Below are 19,924 nucleotides of genomic sequence, written 5' to 3'. Positions count from 1 at the left end.
CCTGCTGCACAATATGACAGACATGAATTAGAGAAATTAAAGATATGATGATTTTTCATGTTTCCATGTTTGTGTTTTTTTTTCTTCTCCCAGTTTCGAGTGTTCACAGCCCCCTTCCATAAGGTAGGCTTTGCTGATTTCTGGCTGGCTGATCAGCTGAACAGTCTGACAGTGTTACTTTTGGACCTGGAATATATGATCTGCTTCTACAGCTTTGAGCTCAAATGGGATGAAAGCAAAGGCCTGTTGCCAGATAAAATAGGAGGTAGGGGAAAAATATGCATCCACACTTGAGACTAAACTTCCCCAAAATGTTGGGAATGCTGATTAGAAATTGTCATGCCCTGGTGAAAACAAAATATCAAAAACTCAAATATTCTGTATTTCTTTTTTGCATTCATACTCAGCTAATATAATCTAGCTTTTAAGTTTTGTGTTGTAATAATTATAGCTAGTATTTATATAAGGCTTTACACAATTTATAAAATATTTTCTATACATTATCTCTCTGAGGCTCTTAAGTAACCCTGTGAGTTAGGTAATGCAAAAACAACTGATTATACTTATTTATTATTATTATTATTACCTAAAAGACAAGAAAATCAAGATTCAAAAATGTGGAGTATAAGGGGCAGGGCCATGATTCAAATCCAAATCTTCTGACCCCGTGGATGTTCTAAATTAGTCTATTTACTAGCAGACTTTGTGATTTCACTCTAAGTACAGTGAAAACTTAAAAAACCAGATTGTGATACTGTGTCTTTCAGTTCATTTTGCAACTGAACTATTGCAAGACGATCACTTTTCATCCTTGCATTCTTTCCTGCTTCATTTTGGTGAGACATCATGCTAATAAGCTAATTTAAAAATGCCAAGATTCAGAGTTAGAAAGAATGCTTTGAAGAAGTGGTTATTGTTTCTGTTTTTTAAAAAAAAATTTCTGGTTATCAAATAAATTGGTTGCCTTTTGCAGTTTTAGATAAGCAAGCCCGTACCTTTCACACACTCCAAAGGACTTTTGTTGTAAGAATAGGAGGCTAGAGAAAAATGAGAAATTGGAGCTTTCCAACAGCCCCCCTGTAATTCTAGCCTTTCTTACCTTGTTCCTGCTTTGAACTAGCTGACCGCTAAAAAAGTTTGGCAATAAAACTGTTAGAGAGAAGCAAATAATGTTAGGACTCCTCGTTCTTCATTGTATAGAACTGCTGCTAGCAGTAGTTACGCTAAGAAGCCAAGTAACGGAAATGTGAAGCACTGATGTCAATTTCACAGTTACGTAGCATGACTAAATTTCATTTTGTTGTATTATGGAGAGCAATAAGCTAATTTCCTTTTCTAGAAAATAAAGAGACTGAGGCAGAATGGGAATGTAGAAAAGAAAATAATAAAATTTGTGATTTGTTTCTTCCTTTGGAATCTTCACAGGAACAGATATTTGCCACTCATACAGCTATGGAGTGCGAGCCGTTGTTCAGTGTATTCCAGCTTATCTGCGATTCGTCCAGTGCCTGCGCCGGTACCGAGACACAAAGAGGGCCTTTCCTCACTTAGCTAATGCCGGCAAATACTCCACAACTTTCTTCGTGGTGACATTTGCAGCCCTTTACAAAACCCATACAGGTATTACATTGATTATGAAGAGGTTTTTGAGAACCTTTGTTTTGTTGGTTTTTTTTTTTATTCTGACACTATATCCATTTGTTGTGGTTATCTCTCATTAAGATTTCAGTTGCTCAGGTTATTTTCCTGTGGGCTCAGGTGTTTTTTCTGCTTTGTCCTTCCAAGTTATCCTAGAAGCAAATCAGCAACTCAGAATTAGAATAACTCCTGAATAAATGAGAGGTCTCGATTCATATGCACTAGGTACTATGCTGTGACACTTAGGCATTCCATTTGCCTTGGTCAGATTTTCTGTTCTTTTTTGAAGCCAGAAGAGAAAAGTAAAATTGCTAAGGAAGAGTACTGCTTGGCTGTCATGCACATTTTTATCTCTCTTTTTCCAATGCTGGAGATTGTTTCCAGCCCATTTAACTGCAAATTGAGCTGTCTGATCCCCTCTAGTTTCCTATCTCCGTGGAAACCACAGTTATTACCTGGTTTGTTCTTGTATCGTAAAAGGGGGAAAGCTTTTAACTCGAAAGCTGTCTGCAATCACTATGATTTTTTTAACCTTTCCCCAAGTGTTGTCAGTTCAGAGGCTTCCTCCATTTTACTCAAAAATACACCTTCTTTGTCTACAGAAATAATCAACATTTGCCCATATACTATAGGTTAAATTTTAATCTGCAGGTTATAAAAGGTATTTGAAAAATAATGATAGCTAACTTTTCTGTAGTTTTAAGGTTTGTAAAGCACTCTATGTGTGTTATCTCATTTCATCTTCACAACCATCTACCAGAGGTAGATACTATTATTATCCTCATTTTACAGATGAAGAAATTAAGGCAGACAGGGATTAAGTGACTTGCCCAGGGTCACACAACTAATAAGTATCTGAGGCTGTATTTGAACTCAGGTGTTCCTCACTCCAGGCTGGAAGCTTTATCCACTGCACTCTCAGCTGCTTTTAATTATTTTGGTGAGATCCTTTCTTTGAGAGTATTTTAGGCTACTCAGCTGGCACTTCAGAGATACCCTAAACATTGGTCCCTAGGCTTATATTCTGAACCAAGCAGAATAAGTTTAAGTCTTCTCTGTATATATTAAATTCTTCCAAATACTTAAAAGACAGTAATCAAGTAACTTCAGTTGAGCAACAGCTCACTTAAGCGTGTACCATTTGCAGAGTATTTTGCTGTGTTGAAGGATATAACAAGTTTACATAAGACAACATCTACCTCTACTCTCACGGACATTACAGTCTAGTCACAGGATCAAGCAGAGTATGTTAAAGTCATAGGATTAAAGATTTACAAATGGAAGAGTCCTTAGGAGTAATCGAGTTCAGCCTCCTCAGTCTACTGGTGAGGAAACTAAGGCCAGAGAATTTAAGCCCCTAGCTTGTGTCTATATATATGTTTGTTTGTGGGTTGCCTCCCCCATTAGATTGGGAGCTCCTTGAGGGCAGAGACTGTCTTTTGCCTCTTTTTGTATCCCCAGCACTTAGCACTGTATCTGGCATATAATAGCACTTAATAATTGTTTATTGATTGATTACCCCAAGTTCTTATTGGTGAAGAAGATTGGGCAGAATTCCCCTGACTCCAAATCTAGTATTTATTTCCACTGTAGGAGGATGTGGCACATACCAAGAAAACAATTAAATTAAAATAAGGCATATTTCTATAGATAGCATTTTATGGTTTACTGAGTACTTTTCTTACAATATTCTTGTAAGGTAGGTTTTAAAACATTTTTATTCCATTTTACAGATAAGAAAACTGAGGCCCAGAGAGGATTTGCTCAGAATAGACCTCAGAGCCCAGAGTCAAAACTAATATTCTTTCTACTACATTATTTAGACTAAAATAAAGTTTTGGACATCTTAATGGGAGGAAAGTTGTTTCTAGCTAAAGGATGGAGGGATGGTCCATAGAGGAAATGATGTTTGAGTTAGACTTAAAAGGATAGGTTAGGATTTTGGGCAGAGGGAGAAAGTGAAATGGAGGCAGGAAAGTTCAGTACATATTTGGAACAGAAGAAGCCTGGGTTGTCTGGAATGTAAAGTATGAGAGAGGGGTCAGGTGCTTTCAGGTTATTGGAGAGCCTTGGTTATCAGACAGAGACTTTTGGATTTTATTTCATTGGTGATAGGGAGCCATTTGGGACTTTTAGGCATATGCTTCCTACCTTTGCTCTCTTTCTTGCAATGAAGATCAGTTAAAAAGGCCATTGCGGTAGTCAAAGGAGGTAGCAATAAGAGCCTCTATAGACCAGCAGCTGTGGTGATAGAAAGGAGCAGGGAGAGATATGAGAGATGTTATTGGGGTGGAATCCATAGGACTTGGTAGCAGGAAAGGAAAAGGAAGACACACCAAGGTTTCAGACACTGGAGAAAAGGTCAATGGCAGGAGGAGAAGAGGAACTACCATGCAGGGCTTTTAGCTTTGCCTATCTTTGGTCCTCAAACAATTCTTCCAGGTAGGGGTTGTTATCGCCATTTTGCAGACAGAAAACTCAGGCTGAGAAAGGTTAAGTGACTTGCCCTAGGTCATACCTGATAGGTTGCTGAGGCAGGAATGTAACTGATCTTATGGACTCCAAGTCAAGTGCTCTGTCCACTGTGTCACCTGGCTACCTGTGATGACCAACAAACATAGTGAGTTCAGAAGGTACTTGCAGGAGGAGATGTCTAGGTATTGATGAGCTGTCCCTGGAAGGCTGTTCTATAGGCAGTTTGAGCTGTGAGTCTTTGTTTTTGGGTTTTTTTCCTGAATGCTGAGAGCTTTCACTTTCATTTCAGGTATGATCATCAGAAAATGGTAGCAGAAAATCATTGTCTTTTGAAATATACGTCAACTCTCTAAATGCTTGTGATAATTTTTTGCCACACTGAGAAATTTGTCTAATTTTAAATTTTTAAAGTTATTTTAAAAATAGTTTTCTGAAGGAAACACTAGGTGGCACATTGAATTGAGTCCTAGGTTTGTTGTAAAAAAAAAAAAAAGACTTGAGTTCAAATCCTACCTCATATACTTATTAGCTTTGTGACCCTCACATCCCTTAATTTCTCTCAACCTCTGTTTCATCTGTAAAATGACTTGATAGCCTCTAGAGGGTTTCTTCCATCTCTAACTCTTTGATCCTGTGATCTGAAGATTTTTCATGTATATGAAAAAAGTGACTTAGGTTTTATTAATTTACTTTGGAAATTTAGAGGTCAGTTTATTAACTATAGCACGAAAGATCCTTTGACAATCAGAAGCCCTCTGGTTATCTTTCTTTGTTCTTTGTAGAATATGGATTGCCTTATTCTGTAATGCCTGGAGGTTACATTTAAAGTGGTGTTCATTATGTTGAGTCTTCATGTTATCTGAGTCAAATTAATTTTAGAGGTCTGGTAGTAACTATTGATGGTAACAACAACAAACAAAGTTTTCAACCTCCTCTGGAATAAATCCTAGCCACTCTTCATAGCAATTCGTTTTTCTTATTAAGCCTTCTGAGGTCCTGTTGTGAACAAAAGTCTTTCCCTTCAGGGAGGAATTATAATCCTTGGCTGTAGTACTACACCCCAAATGATCACATTTCAAATTCCCAGGATCTCACAGTGAACCAAAGGAGATCAGGCCAGAGTCAGAGGTTCCAAACCTCCTTTAATTATCTGGCCAAATACACGCAAACCAAAATTGCAACGTACTACTTAATATTAATGTTTTACCAGATAATTTTAGCTTTTTTATATGTAATAATAAAACATTATCTTTTAAATATGATTTTCCTATAGCTTTGATATGTCTAGAAGAATACATTTCCACATTTTATAATGAAAGTCGAGAAAATTGTCAGAAATTTTAGACAGTATTTCAGAAATATTTGAGGATAATTTTTCATTTTTACATATCATAAGGAGTCCTTTCATTTTAAAATAATAAAAAAAAGATTTTATCAATCAAGTATTTCCAATATGCCACCTTTAAAAAAAAATCATTCCACCACCACCTGTAATCCCTGCCATTGGGTTAGCTTCGGGGTAGATTTTGTGAGCTTTGGTGTTGTGTGTCAAAGTGGGCTTTGTGTGTTGAGTGTCTGCACTAAGTCCTGTGTTGGTGTAATGACCCATAGGAGGGGTAGGCCTCTGGGCTGCTGAGGAAGGAATGAGCCCACTTAATTGGAAACAGAGCAGATTCAAACTCACCTGCCGATCAATGATGGGATTAGGCTTCCAGCCTAGGTTAAATGGGGAGATTTTTTTTTAAAATCAAAATAGCTTCTGTGGTGTTGTTTCTGATGGCCTAGGTTACTGAATACTTTTTGAGAATACTCAATACTTATTGATCTCTCTATTTCTAGTGGTATTTAAAGTTTTCTTTATCTCCCTCCAGAGAAATCAAGAGCTGTATAACTCCCCTTTGAGGCTCTGTCTATTTAATGTGAAGAGGAACACTCAAGACTTTTTAGAAGAGAAACCACAGAATGGTGATTTCTCTTTGACAAAGTAATAGCAAATTATACATGTAATTACTATTAAGATGATGTAGGAAGTAAAATCTCCCTATGTACACCTTAATGCTAGCTTAGTAATCTAATCCTAGATCTATCCCTGTCTATCCCTCCTGAAAGTTTCATGGTCAGAGACCATGATGCTCCAGGTGATGGACAAGGAATGGAGGAAGCTTTTCAAATGAATGCAAGTGGCTGAAACTGGGGATGTTGAAATGCGTCTCTCCATTTCCAGGAAAGGAAGATGGGATGGTATGAAAGGTTTATTTATTCCTAGGATTAAAGTAGTTGACTTGTTGCCCTCTCCATTCTGTTAACCATTGCAGGGTAGAAAAATGGCAGTAGATTGGTAGGCGATCAATTAAAGAGCTAATGATCCTTACGTGATCCTGCCTTTTCTGTTACGTATTGTCTATTGTCTTTTCTCTTTTCTAATAAATTTGAGAAAGCCATTCATATTCATTTCTTTCACTTCTCCTCTTACTCAGTTGTTTTTTTTTTTTTTGCTATTGACTTTTTTAAAAAGAAATTTATGTATTTTTTCCAATTACATGTAAAAACAATTTTTAAAATTTTGGGTTCCAATCCCCTCCCTCCTTGAGAAGGTGGGTAGTTTGATTATATAGATTATATATATATATATATATATATATATATATATATATATATATATATATATATATATATATATATATATATATATATATATATATATGTAGTCATGGAAAACATATTTCCATATTAGCAATGTTGTGAAAGAAAACACAGACCAAAAAAACAAAGAAAATTTTAAAAAGTATGCTTCCGTCTTCAGTCAGACTCCATCAGTTCTTTCCTTGGAGGTGGACAGCATTTTTCATCTTAAATCCTTTGGAATTGTCTTGATCATCGTACAATATTGCTGTTGGTGTGTATAATGTTCTCCTGATTCTGCTCACTTCATTTTACATCATCTCATAGAAGTCTTTCTTTCCAGGTTGTTATGAAAGCATCTTGCTCATCATTTCTTATTGCACATTAGTATTCTGTCACAATTGTATACAGCTTGTTCAGCCAATCTCTGTGATGGACATCCCCTCAATTTCCAATTCTTTGCCACCACAGAAAGAGTTACTATAAATATTTTTCTATCTAGAGATCCCTTTCCTTTTTCTTTTTTTTAAAATCTCTCTGAAATACAGATCTAGTACTGGTGTTACTGAGCCAAAGGATATGCACAGTTTTATAACCCTTTGGGCGTTGTTACAAATTGCTTTCTAGAATGGTTGGATCAGTTCACAGTTCCAGCAGTGCATTAGTGTCCCAATTTTTCCAGATCCCCTCCAGTATTTGTCATTTCCCTTTTCTGTCATATTAGCCAATCTGATAGGTATGAAGTGATACCTTAGAGTTGTTTTAATTTGCATTTCTCTTGATTTATTCTCAAAACTGCTTGTTTATATCCTTTGACAATTTATCAATTGGGGAATGACTTATATTCTTCTGTATTTGGCTCAGTTCTCTATATATTTAAGAAATGAGGCCTTTATCAGAGAAACTTGCTGTAAATTTTTTTCTCCAATTTTTTGCTTTCTTTCTAATCTTGACTGTATTAGATTTGTTTGTGTAAAACCTTTTAAATTTAATGTAATCAAAATTATCCATTTTATATCCTGTAATGCTCACTCTCTCTTGTTTTGTCATAAATTCTTCCATTTTCCATGGATCTGACAGGTAAGGTATTCCATGCTCCCCTAATTTGCTTATGAGATCACCTTTTAAGTCTAAATCATGAACCCACTTTGACCTTATCTTGGTATACAGTGTGAGATGCTGGTATATACCTAGTTTCTGCCAAACTACTTTCCAGTTTTCCTAGCAATTTTTGCCAAATAGTGAGCTCTTATCCCAAAAGTTTGGGTCTTTGGGTTTATCAAACACTAGACTATTGGGTCATTTACTACTGTGCATTATATAACTAATCTCTTCCGCTCTCTTACCCAGTTCTAAACACTATATAATCTGACTTCCAGACTCATCAGTCAAGTGAAACTTCCCTCTCCAGAGTTACTAATGATCTCTGAACTGACAAATCTAATGGCCTTTTCTTAATTCTCCTCGTTATTCACCCTTATGCTGAATCTGACATTGTAGGTCACCCTCTTCTCCTGTGTATTTTATCTTCTATGTTTTTGTGATTCCTTCTCAGGCTCTTTACTGGTTCTTCTTCCATGTCATGCCCTCTAAACATGAGTGTCGCCAAGGGTCTGTCCTCGGCCCTCTCATCTTTTTCCTCCATACTGTCATGCTTTGTGACCTCAACAACTTCCTTGAATTCAGTTGTCATCTTTATGCAGTTGATTCCCAGATCTCTCTATTCAGCCCTAACCTCTTTCCTGATCATCACCGACTGTGGTCACCTTTTAGACATCTCAGAGTGGGTGTTTTACAGCCATTTCAAACTCAACATATTCAAAACAGAACTTTCCCCCCAAATCCTTCTTTCTAATTTCTCTATTATTGTCAAGAGGACCACCATTCTTCTAGTCACCCAGACCTGTAACCTCAGGGTCATTCTCAACTCCTCACTCTCATTTATTCCACGCATACAATCTGTAGCAGATGTTGTTGACTCTGCCTTCACAACATCTTCTCTTTCCTTTTCTCTCCACTCACATCTCCAACTCTAGTTCAAACTATTATCACTGGCACAGGTAAGACATGCCTGTTGACTGCGTGGTGAATTAAATGGAGTTGAGGTGGGATAGATAATAGAGACTAAAAGTTAACTGATTTGCCCAAGGTCACACAGGCAGTAAATATCAGAGTCACTTCAAATGCATTGCTCTTTCAACAGTTCAGTTAAATTCTGCATTCATTTATTAAGTGCCTACTATGTGCAAGATACCCTGCTAGACACTAGAAGCACAAAGACAAAACTGAAACTGGCCTTGCCCCTAAGAAATTCCAGTTTGATTTGGGAGAAGTGTGTCTAAGAATAAGGAAAAGTAGTGATGTAGGAAGGGAGATAGCACTGATAACTGGGGGTGGGAAAGACTTCTTGGAGGACATAGCACCTAAGCTAAACCTTAAATGAAGATAAGGACACTTCGGGACAGAGTTGACAAAAGAATGCGTTTTCTCATGGAAAAATGGAGACTTAAAATGGAGATTAAATGTTGAGATTGGAGAACTTGTAGTTATTGTACTTTTCCTCCTGTTTTAACCAAAACAAATCTTTCATTATAGATGTGATAGAGTATGGGAAGTACTTTGGGTGAGAGAGGCTCCTAGTGCCCCTCAGCTCATGCTACTACTCGTCTATTCCACTTATACTTTAACCCCATGCTGGAAAGGGAGAGGGGGACAGACAATCTTTGTGTCCTTCAGCTCCCGCCTGTACCAGAAATAGGAATTGGCCAGTGATTTTCTCTCTATAACCAACTTTCTATCTTACACCGGGCCCATTTTTAACACCTCAATTAAGAGATAAGGGAAAAAAAGACTTTTACTTCAAAGTGGAAATGACCTTTCTCTAGCTTTCACCAATTGGAGAAGCTGACTAAAAAATACTGATGCTAGACAAATAGAAAATCCTACCCACCTGGGGCCCTTAAATTGCTTACCCAGGGATTTTCAAATAAGCTTTAATCTTTGTTTTAGAGGATCCAACTCAGCTATGTTTTTTAAATTCTCTCCCTATATTCTTTATCCCAACCCCGCAGCCAGTGATCCAGAAATACACTATGGTGATCCTGTAGGTCCTCTCCAGTAGTGACTGGCTTTCTTTGTTTTAGAATAGTATTCTACACACTGTGAGTGCTCAATAAATTGTTGTTTGTCCTTGTTCCAGGTTTCTTCCCTACTAGGCTCCCAGGGAGTAAAATATCCTTTACCTTAGGACATAGCCCTCCTTGATCTGGGGATTTACTGCTTGGTAGTTAGGATAAGATTAGAATCTAATCAGTGGACCTAAGCTTCTAGCGTAGCTAATTCCCCCTCAAATCACTCACTAAAATCTGTAGTGTTTAGTCTTTGAATTCCTAGCTGACCTGTAGTGTAGTTGTTTGCTAGTAAAACATGATGTCAGATTTTTAAAAAAGTCATCTAACAGTGTAACAAAAAATCAAAGGAGAAACCAGTTATGTGTACCTTATGTATAGTTGTGTGAAAATTTTTTCATTTTCTGGTTTTTGTGGGGTTTTTGATATTTAAGCTGTGCTAAAAACCTGAAATTAAATAGAAAGGTTGATTTGTCAGGCTACTGTTACCATTTATTGGTAATAATATTGAGTTAGATAAAAATCTGGTGTAGCTGCCAATAGAGCTTAATTTCTATTCATTTCTTATAGACAATAAGTAATCAGAAAAACTGTATTAGGAAGCATTGGCTTTAGATATCTATAGGTCTGATACAATATGTTTTTTTGTGATTACTGATGTAGATGTTTTTCTATTGAATTAGGAGTACATTGTAAAAGTAGAGTTTTATAAGAGAAAAGGGAGTTAGAGTTGATAAAAGAACCTTGCTTTATGGAACCAGTGACCTTGATCTTTTCTGAGAACCAGCCTGCAATAGTTACCATGGTAACAGCATTTTGGGGGGCATTTTCATGATTGATTTAAAGGTTATTTTTCATGTTGTGTTATGTCAATCACTATATGATTTTATAAGAATGGAGGGTATTAATTCTGTGCCTCTGGATCATATATACAAAAAACAAGTATAGGCAGCGTCCTAGAAGATTAAGTACAGAACATTAATAAGCAGTCTTCCCCTTTTGTGTTAAAAATGAAACACACTACAAAAATTTCAGCATTCTTGATTTTCCTTTATTGATTTTATACACACAAAAAAATCTTTAGCTTGTCAGTTGGCATCTACATTTTAAAAAGTATTGAGACTTCAGTGCAAAGATGAATTTGAAGCAAACTCCAAACAGTTTGGGTTTTTTGTGTGTTGTTGGGTTTTGGTGGTTTTTTTTTTTTTGGACTAGAGAAAAAGGGAGAAGTACCCATAAAGAGTTGGCCATTATGAAATTGGAGTTTCTTAGCTCTGTAAGAAAAAGAACCAAGAAGAACCCATATGGAGATCAAATAATAGGTTAAGCTGTTGTGCTCTAATTTCTAACCTGTCAAGGAAAGTGATATTTTTGTTAGAATTTTCTAGTTTTTTTTAATGATAGATTCTAACTTCTCCTTTAAATTATTTCATAATTTTTTTCTACATGTAGCTGTTTGATGCTCTCTGTGTAGAAAAAAATCAAATTTTCACAATTATTGTTCATTTGCTTAAGGCTTTTGTTAGGTACCTATTAACTTAAGAATGTGATTTTACTCTTTAAAACACTAGGGAAAAATTTCCCCCCAGTATCTAACTCTGATATAGATGTCCTCTATTCAAAATTCCCTTGGCATCCTTGTAGTGGAATTTTCAGTTGTTTGAATAACTGCTTATTTTTCTGGATCAGTAAGTCATTCTTCTCTGTAATATAGCCAGTCTGTTACCCTACTTCCATGCCATATAATATGCCAAACTTTCGGACTATTTTGTTTTTGAAATGCTAATTGTACTTTGTACTTTATGGTAGAAAAAATTTTTATATTCTTCATGTTCTTCAAATAAGTTTCTTTTTAGATATAAGAAAGTCACAGCTTCAGAAAATCTGGCTAGGTCACTAATTTTATAATGAACTAATTATTAATATAGTCTGAATCTTTGGCCTTTATGTCATTTACCCTGATAAAATTGTTTTAAGGAAAATACCGCCAAAAATTAAGATTTTTTTCTAATTATTTAAATGATTTTTTAAAATGGTTTCCAATTGAAAATTTTTGTTTCAGTACTTTTTCTACTTATAGTTAATATAAGTATTCGAAATGGGATTCAGGTCTTCCTTCTGACTCATTCTGGATACGTGACCCTGGGCAAGTCATCTAACAGCTCAGTCTTCTAGATAAGTCTTAAGGCTCTAAGCTGGAGAAAAGGTACTAACCTACTTTGGTAGAGGGAGTTTCAACACCCTGGAATTTCTTATGTAGGTGAAATCAGAGGTCTAGTCCCTATCCTTATCTCTTTAAAAATGACATAAATTCTCTCAGCCAGATAACATCTTGGGTGTCTTTTCTTTAGTCATCTTTGTTTTTAAAACTGGTTTTACAATGAACAGCTGATGTTTAACATTTCCACATAGGTTTTTTTTTTTTCAAGATATTCATGGGCATAAGGGACAGTATATGTTTATATGTACTTTTATAATGAGGCATAGAAAAGAGAAAGGGGTGATTCTTGTGTTGTCTAAAATAAGTAGAGCTGTAAATTGATTATGACCTCAACATATGGAGGGGTTTGTCCATGGAAGCAATTATAGAGAATTTTTAAATGGTTTCTTTATGACATACTGTTATAGTTTTTCTTGTTGCCTACTTTAAATTTTATATTACATTTAAGTTGTCATAATCAGTAAAAGTTATAATCATCAAGTTTTTTATTATTGATAAATTTTATAAGCATAATGAAGGGACTATTTCTTTTTAAAAAGTAGTTTCCCCCAATATCATCTCCCCTCTCAGAGTCTTCTATAGCAAATAACATTTTTAAGATAAGAAAAAGAAGGGGAAAAATTTAGCCTAATTGATCAATACACTGAAAAAAACCAAAAACGTGCTAAATGAAGCACCTACATGAAGGAGTAGGTTTTGGAGTATCCTTTCATTTCTCTTAAGCATGCTTGTTCTTTATAGTTTTGTAATATTCATTTTGTGTGTGGGGTGGGATAGGGATGTCACTCAGTATTTTGTTTTCTTGGCTCTGCTTACTTCCTTCTGTATCAGTCTATGTAAATTTTTTCGTGCTTCTCTGTATTCCTCACATTCATAATTTCTTACAACACAGTAATATGCTATTACATTCATGTACGACAGTTTGTTTAGCATTTTCAAACTGATGAACATGCACTTTCTAACTTATTGCTATCAAAAAAAGTACTGACATAAATGTTGTGATGCATATGAGGACTTTATTATAAATGATCTCTTAAGTTATAAACCCAGTAAAGGATTTCTCTTGGGTTAAAGGGTATGGACATTTTAATCACTTTGTTTACATAATTCCAAATTGTTTTCCAGAATGGTTAAACCAATTCATACCACCAATGCAATAGTGTACCTGTCTCCTCCAATATTGACTATTGTCATCCTTGCCAGTTTGCCAACTATGAAGTACAATGTCAGTGTTGTTTTGATTTTCATTTTGCTTATTATTAATGATTTGAAGCATTCTTTTATGTGGTTGTTAATACTTGGGAATTATTTTGAAAACTATTCATATTCTTTGACCACTTATCTATTAGGCAATGATTATTTGACATACACACATACTCACATATCTGTTAATTGTTTATATATCTTGGATACCAAACCCTTATCAGAGAGATTTCATAAGATTTTTTCATCCTATTTGGCTGCTTCCATTCTTATCCTGAGAACATTAATTTTGTCTTTGCAGAAGCTTTTACTTTCATGTAATGAAAGTTAGCTATTTTGTCTTTTGGAATTGCCTCTGTCCCTTGTTAGGTGAAGAACACATCTCTTACCCATTTTATGAGAAGTATATAAACTACTTCTTTTCTGGGTTTTTTTTTTTTGTAGTATATCTTTAATATTAAGGCCACATGTCCATTTAGGATGTGTTGTGGAATATTGTGTAAGGTCTTAGTCTAAGCCTAATTTCTGCCAGACTGCTTTCCGGTTTTCCCAGCAGGTTTTTTCTTAATCAGATAATGTTTTCTTGATTAATTTATGTTTTCTTCTTTACTAAGTACTGGAATGAGTTCCTTTGTTTCTTATTCTCCATGAAATGAATATTTCAAAGTTGTAAATCATAGTTTGGAGTGGGAGGCAATTTTAAATACTTTTTATAATTCCTAAAGATTTTTAATAAAGAAAAGTAATTAAAAAAAAAAACCAATAGTCAGTTTGCTCATCTCTAAAATAAGGGGTTTGGTTTAGATGGTTTCTGAGGTCTCTGCCTTTTCTAAATATGTGATTTTTATATAGTATTGAGTATTTGTTCAAATTTTTACCATCTTAAGTCATTCCCCAATTGATAAACGGACAGGGAGTTTTCAGAGGAAGAAATTAAAGCTATCTATAGTAGTGCTCTAAATCACTATTTATTAGAGAGATGCAAATCAGAACACTGAGGTATCACATCATACCTATCAGATTGGCTAACATGACAAAACAGGAAGATGATAAATGTTGGAGATGTGGGAGAGTTGGAACACTAAGTCATTGTTGGTGGGGCTTTGAGCTAATCCAGTGGTTCTGGAGAGCAATTTGGAACTATGCCTAAAGGGCTACAAAAATGTGCATACCCATTGATGTAGCAATATCGCTTCTAGGACTGTATCCCAAAGAAATAATAAAAATGGGAAAGGGCCCCACATGTACAAAAATATTTATAACAGCTCTCTTTGTGGTGGCCAAGAACTGGAAATCGAGGAGATTCCCATCAATTGGGGAATGGCTGAACAAGTTGTGGTATATGAGTGTAATGGAATACTATTGTGCTATAAGAAATGATGAATGGGAAGACTTCAGAAAGGCCTGGAAAGACTTATATGATCTGATGCTGAGTGAAAGGAGCAGAGCCAGGAGAACTTTGTGCACAACAACCACAGTGTGCGAGGAAGAGGAGAAGACCAAAAAAAGATGAGCAAAAAACAACAAAAAAAAAGAATCTGACCATAGAAAGTTGCTATGGTGACAGGGAAGACCAAGAAGAGGACAACAATGTCAAAACCTTTATGTGTAAAACTAAAGAAAAATGGGAAGTGGTCTCAAACTCAGAAAGAACTCATGAAAGAACTCAAAAAGGAGCTTAAAAATACAAGAGAAGATAAATTGGAAAAAGAAATGAGAGTTGTGCAAGAGAATTAGGAAAAAAAGAGTCAGCAGCTTAGAAACAGAAAACAACTGCTTAAAATGTAGAATTGACCAAATGGAAAAGGAAGTACAAGAGCTAATTGGGGAAAACAAAAAAAAAAAGTTAGAACTGGCAAGTTGAAGCTAATGACTATGAGACAACAAACAAATGACTGTGAGACAACAAACAAATTCAAAAGAATGAAAAAAATATAGAAGAAAATGTAAAATACCTCATTGTCAAAACAACTGACCTAGAAAATAGATCCAGGAGACACAATATCAGAATCATTGGACTACTTGAAAACCATAATCAAAACGAGGACCTAGATGGCATCTTTCAAGAAATTATCAAGGAAAACTACCCTGTTATCCTGGAACCAAGGGCAAAGTAGGCATTGAAAAAAATGCACCAGTTACCTCAGGAAAGAGTTCCCAAAATAAAAACTGCAAGGAACATTATAGTCAAATTACAGTACTATCAGATCAAGGAAAAAATAATGCAAGTATCCAGAAAGAAAAATTCAAATATCAGGGAGCCACAATCAGGGTTACATAGGACTTAGCAGCTGCAACATTAAAAGATCAGAGGTCATGGAACATGATGTTCTGGAAGACAAAGGAACTAGGACTACAACCAAGAATCACATACCTGATGAGATTAAGCATAATACTCTAAGGGGGGAAATGATCATTCATTGAAATAGAAGGATTTCAATTTTAATAAAGAGAAGACCAGAATTGAACAAAAAATTTGATCTCCAATATCAAGGCCCAAGAGAAGCCTAAAATGGTAAAAAGGAAAAAGAAAAAATAGGGAATGCATTGGAGCTGAACTGTTTATATCCCTACATGGGAAGCTGATATTTGTTCTTAAAAATTGTACTATTGATAGTACAGAGAGAATATACACAAACAAAGGGTATGGGTGTGAGATGAATTTGAGGGAATGACAAAAAATAAGGGATGAGAAAGAGGAATATGCTGCAGAAGAAAGAGAGAGGTAAAATGGGGTAAATTATTTCACATGAAGAGGTGTGAAAGACCTATTACAATGGAGGGGGAGATGAGAGAAGGGGGGTGATGGGCATTGCTTGAACCTTACTCTCATCATTCTTAGTTCAAAGAGGAAATAATATATACAATCAGTTGATTATAGAAAACTATCTTACTAGACAGGAAGGTAGGAAGGGAGGAGGTAAAGTGGGGGAGGAATGTGTTGACAGAAGAGAGGGTAGACCAGGAGAAGTGGTAGACAGAAGCAAAACACTATCAAGAAGAAAAAGGGTAAAGGAGAGGACAGATGAAAAATAGGATGAAGGGAAATACACAGTGAGTAATCATAACTGAATGTGAATGGAATGAAATCTTACCTAAAGTGGAAGCATTTAGCAGAGTGGATCAAAAACTAGAATCCTACAATGTGTTATTTACAAGAAACACACTTGAAGCAGAGAGACACACAAAGAGTAAAGGGCTGGAGCAGAATCTTATTATGCTTCAGTTGAAATAAAAAAATAGCAAGGGTAGCAATCCTGATCTCAGACAAAGAGAAAACAAAAATAGTCCTAATTAAAAGAGATAAGGAAGGAAACTACATTTTGCTAAAAAGTAGGCAGACAGTGAAGTAATGTCTGTGCTAAACGTATGTACACCAAGTGGTATAGATCCAAATTCTTAAAGAAGTTAAGTGAGTTATAGATTCGTGACCAAAGATACGACATTATGAAATGTAAAATAGATAATTTTGATTGTGTTAAATTAAAAAGCTTTTGCACAAACAAAATCAATGAAACCAAAATCAGAAGGAAAACAAAAAGCTGGGAAATAGTCTTTATAGCATGTCTCTGATAAAGACCCTATTTCTCACATACATAGAGAACTGAGTCAAATTTATAAGAATACAAGCCATTCTTCAATTGATAAATGATCAAAGGATATGAATAGGCAGTTTTCAGATGAAATCAAGGGTATCTATAGCATATGAAGAAATGCTCCAAATTTCTTTTGATTAGAGAAATGCAAATGAAAACAACTCTGAAGTACCACCTCACATCTCTATCGGATTGACTAAAATGACAAATTTTAAAAAGACAAAAGAGGACAAAAAGAGGAAAATAATAAATATTGGAGAGGGTGGGAAGATTGGGACACTAATGTACTGTTCGTAGAATTGTGAACTGATCCAACCATTCTGAAGAGCAATTTATAACTTTACCCAACGGGCAATTTGTAACAATTGCCTCCCAGAGAGATTATAGAATATATAGAATATATATATGTGTGTGTGTATATATATATATATACATATACACACACCCATATTTAGATTATAGAGATTATAAAAACAGGAAAAGGACCTACATGTGCAAACACATTTATAGCAGCCCTTTTTGTGGTGGCAAAATATTAGAAATTGAGAGGCTGTCCATCCAATTAGGGAATGACTGAACAAGCTGTAATATATGAATCTATTGAATACTATTATGCAATTAGAAATGATGAACAAGTAGATTTTGAGAAAAATCTGGAAAGACTTGTATGAATTGATGCAAGGTGAAATGGAGCAGAACCAGGAGAACGTTGTATACACTGCATAATGATCCAAGACAAGTACAAAGGACTCATGATGTAAAATTCTATCCACATCCAGATAAAGAACTGATGTACTCTGAATACAAATTGAAGCATACTTTTTTCACTTTATTCCTTTTTTTGTGTTTTTGCAACTGATTAATATGGAAATATTTTTTACATGACAGCACATATATAACCTATATGACATTGCCTACCATTATAGCAAGGGAGGATGGGAGGGAGAAAAATTTGGATCTCAAAATCATGTAAAAACGAAATTCTTAAATGCTAATTAAATGCCAGGATGTCCAAAATTGTCTTGACATGTAATTGGGGGGAAAATACTATTAAGAAAAAAATTAGGAACATTTTTGATAAATGGGGGGAAAAGAATGTGATATAGGTGGAGTGACACAGGGTTTCAATGACTTGGTCTTTCTGACCAAAATAATGAGTATTGACTAGAAGTAGAGGTACTCTTTTTTCATGCAGTGGGGTGGACAACTTTGATTATTTTGAAACAGGTGATTAGGAGTTTATTGCTTATTAAGAATGGATAGGAAGCAGAATTAGAATCAAATGTAATTTTACACACATCAAGATTACTTTCCTAGGGTATATAGAATCAATTAAATGAAAAACAAGGCTAGAAGCTGAAAATCTAAGGAAGGCCTAATTGTAAGATCACAAGCAAGGAATTTAGTAGTGAAAATGGAGAAGGAAAAAAGATCTGTCTACTTGACTTTTTAAAATTGACAAATGTATTTGAAAATGGAGAGCCAGAACTTAGAAGTAAGTTCAGAAGCAAAAATTTAAAAAATAGAGATTTTGGAATTATTTAAATTAATATAATAGTTAATGGCACGGGAATGAATGGGATCTTTGTGGGGAGAGGCTATAGAACTAGAACATTATAAAAATGATGCTAGAATTTTGGGGAACACCTACATTTATCTGATGGGAGTAAGAAGCATTAGTGAAGGAGAAAGGGAAGGAATTGTAAGAGAGATAGGAGAATGTGTATTGTAATAAAAGTAAAGAAAGAAAAGAGTTTGAAGGAGAGAGCTGTCAGCCACGTTGAAAACTACAGGTAAGAGGTCAAGGAAGATGAAGATGATCAGTGATCACCCATAATATGGCATTTTCAGTAATGGAGGCAGAAAATAGATGGCAAAAAATAAATGGGAGTCAGTAGTGAAGTAGTTGATTCTACAATGGAGAGACATGGCTGATAGATTTTTAAACTAGGTGTGCCAGATTGTATGGCATACCAGTTCTGTATTCACTGAAAAATATAAATGCTACCACTAAGATGCAGCACTTTGTAGTGGCTAGTAGTTGACTACTATGTAGCTGACTTTTGAAGTTGAAATGATAATTTAAATAGGAAGATCTTTCCCATTCATTAATAGGCAGATGTGACCTGCTTAAAACACATGGAAGTCTAAGTCATATTTGGTGGAAGGAGCTTGCTGAATGGGTGGAGCAGGAAGGGTAGAGCAGAACTGAAAGGAAGTTGGTTTGAGTGGTTAGGGGCAGGGGAGAGAGGACACAGGCAGGCACAGCTAGTCTTGTGAGTGTTTGTGAGAAGGCTCCAGCAGGAGGGGAAAGGCTTGGGATAGCTTTGTTCCTTGCAGTGAAAATGTGCATTGACTTCTTGGCTACTATAACAGACTTGGCTTTCTAGTGTTGGAATTTGGCTTTCTGGTGTCGGAATTTGGCTTTCTGGTGTCTGAATAATTGTTTTTCTTCTGCCTTTTATGTGGAAAAAAAATTAAAAAATAAAATTGACAAATGTGTTTATGGAATGAACCGTTTATATAACCTGTTTCAATATTCAAAAATCCTTTGAAAAGGCTCCATATTGAATGCTGTTTTCAAAAAATCTAGTTTCCCTCAGTTTAATACTTGGATTTCTTCAGTAGTAACATGGACACAAATCTCTGCTACCTCCATGTTTTATCATTTCTTCTCCATACTGTCCTAGAAATCTTCCATAGTGGTTCAAATATTTGGCAACAATAAAGAGCTGTTTTAGAGATGGGGAATAAAACAGAGGAATAAATAGAGACTTCTCTGATAGAAACGTACAGACATTGAGGTTTGGCAGAGATCAGTGTTGGAACTTGCCTTCATGTTTTTACAGATGACCTAAAGGAGTAAAAATTTCTTTTTGTACACAACACCAGTCATCTCAAAGAAATAAGGAAATGCTGAGCCAGGAGGAATAAATTGTAGAAACATAAGGCTGTTGAGAATAGTCAAAAAAGAAGTGGATTCAGGTCATTGTACAGGAAAAGAGAAAGCTATCATGTTTGGACTCCTCTCCCAGCACCTC

The 19,924-nt window shown here is 35.4% G+C and overlaps 1 protein-coding gene across 1 annotated transcript in view; it reads left to right on the top strand.

The window, feature by feature from the left end:
- XPR1 (xenotropic and polytropic retrovirus receptor 1) overlaps positions 1–19,924 on the top strand; it is a 219,367-nt gene that overhangs the window by 156,575 nt on the left and 42,868 nt on the right. The window contains exons 10-11 of the mRNA XM_072648484.1: positions 94–265; positions 1,426–1,620. Coding sequence (XP_072504585.1) covers positions 94–265; positions 1,426–1,620 — 367 coding nt within the window. The remainder of the gene's footprint in view (positions 1–93; positions 266–1,425; positions 1,621–19,924) is intronic.

Source organism: Notamacropus eugenii, chromosome 2 (genome assembly GCF_028372415.1).
Source record: "Notamacropus eugenii isolate mMacEug1 chromosome 2, mMacEug1.pri_v2, whole genome shotgun sequence".
NCBI lineage: Eukaryota > Metazoa > Chordata > Mammalia > Diprotodontia > Macropodidae > Notamacropus > Notamacropus eugenii.
Note: the sequence above shows the minus strand (reverse complement) of the source record. Positions and strands in the feature narration are given on the sequence as shown.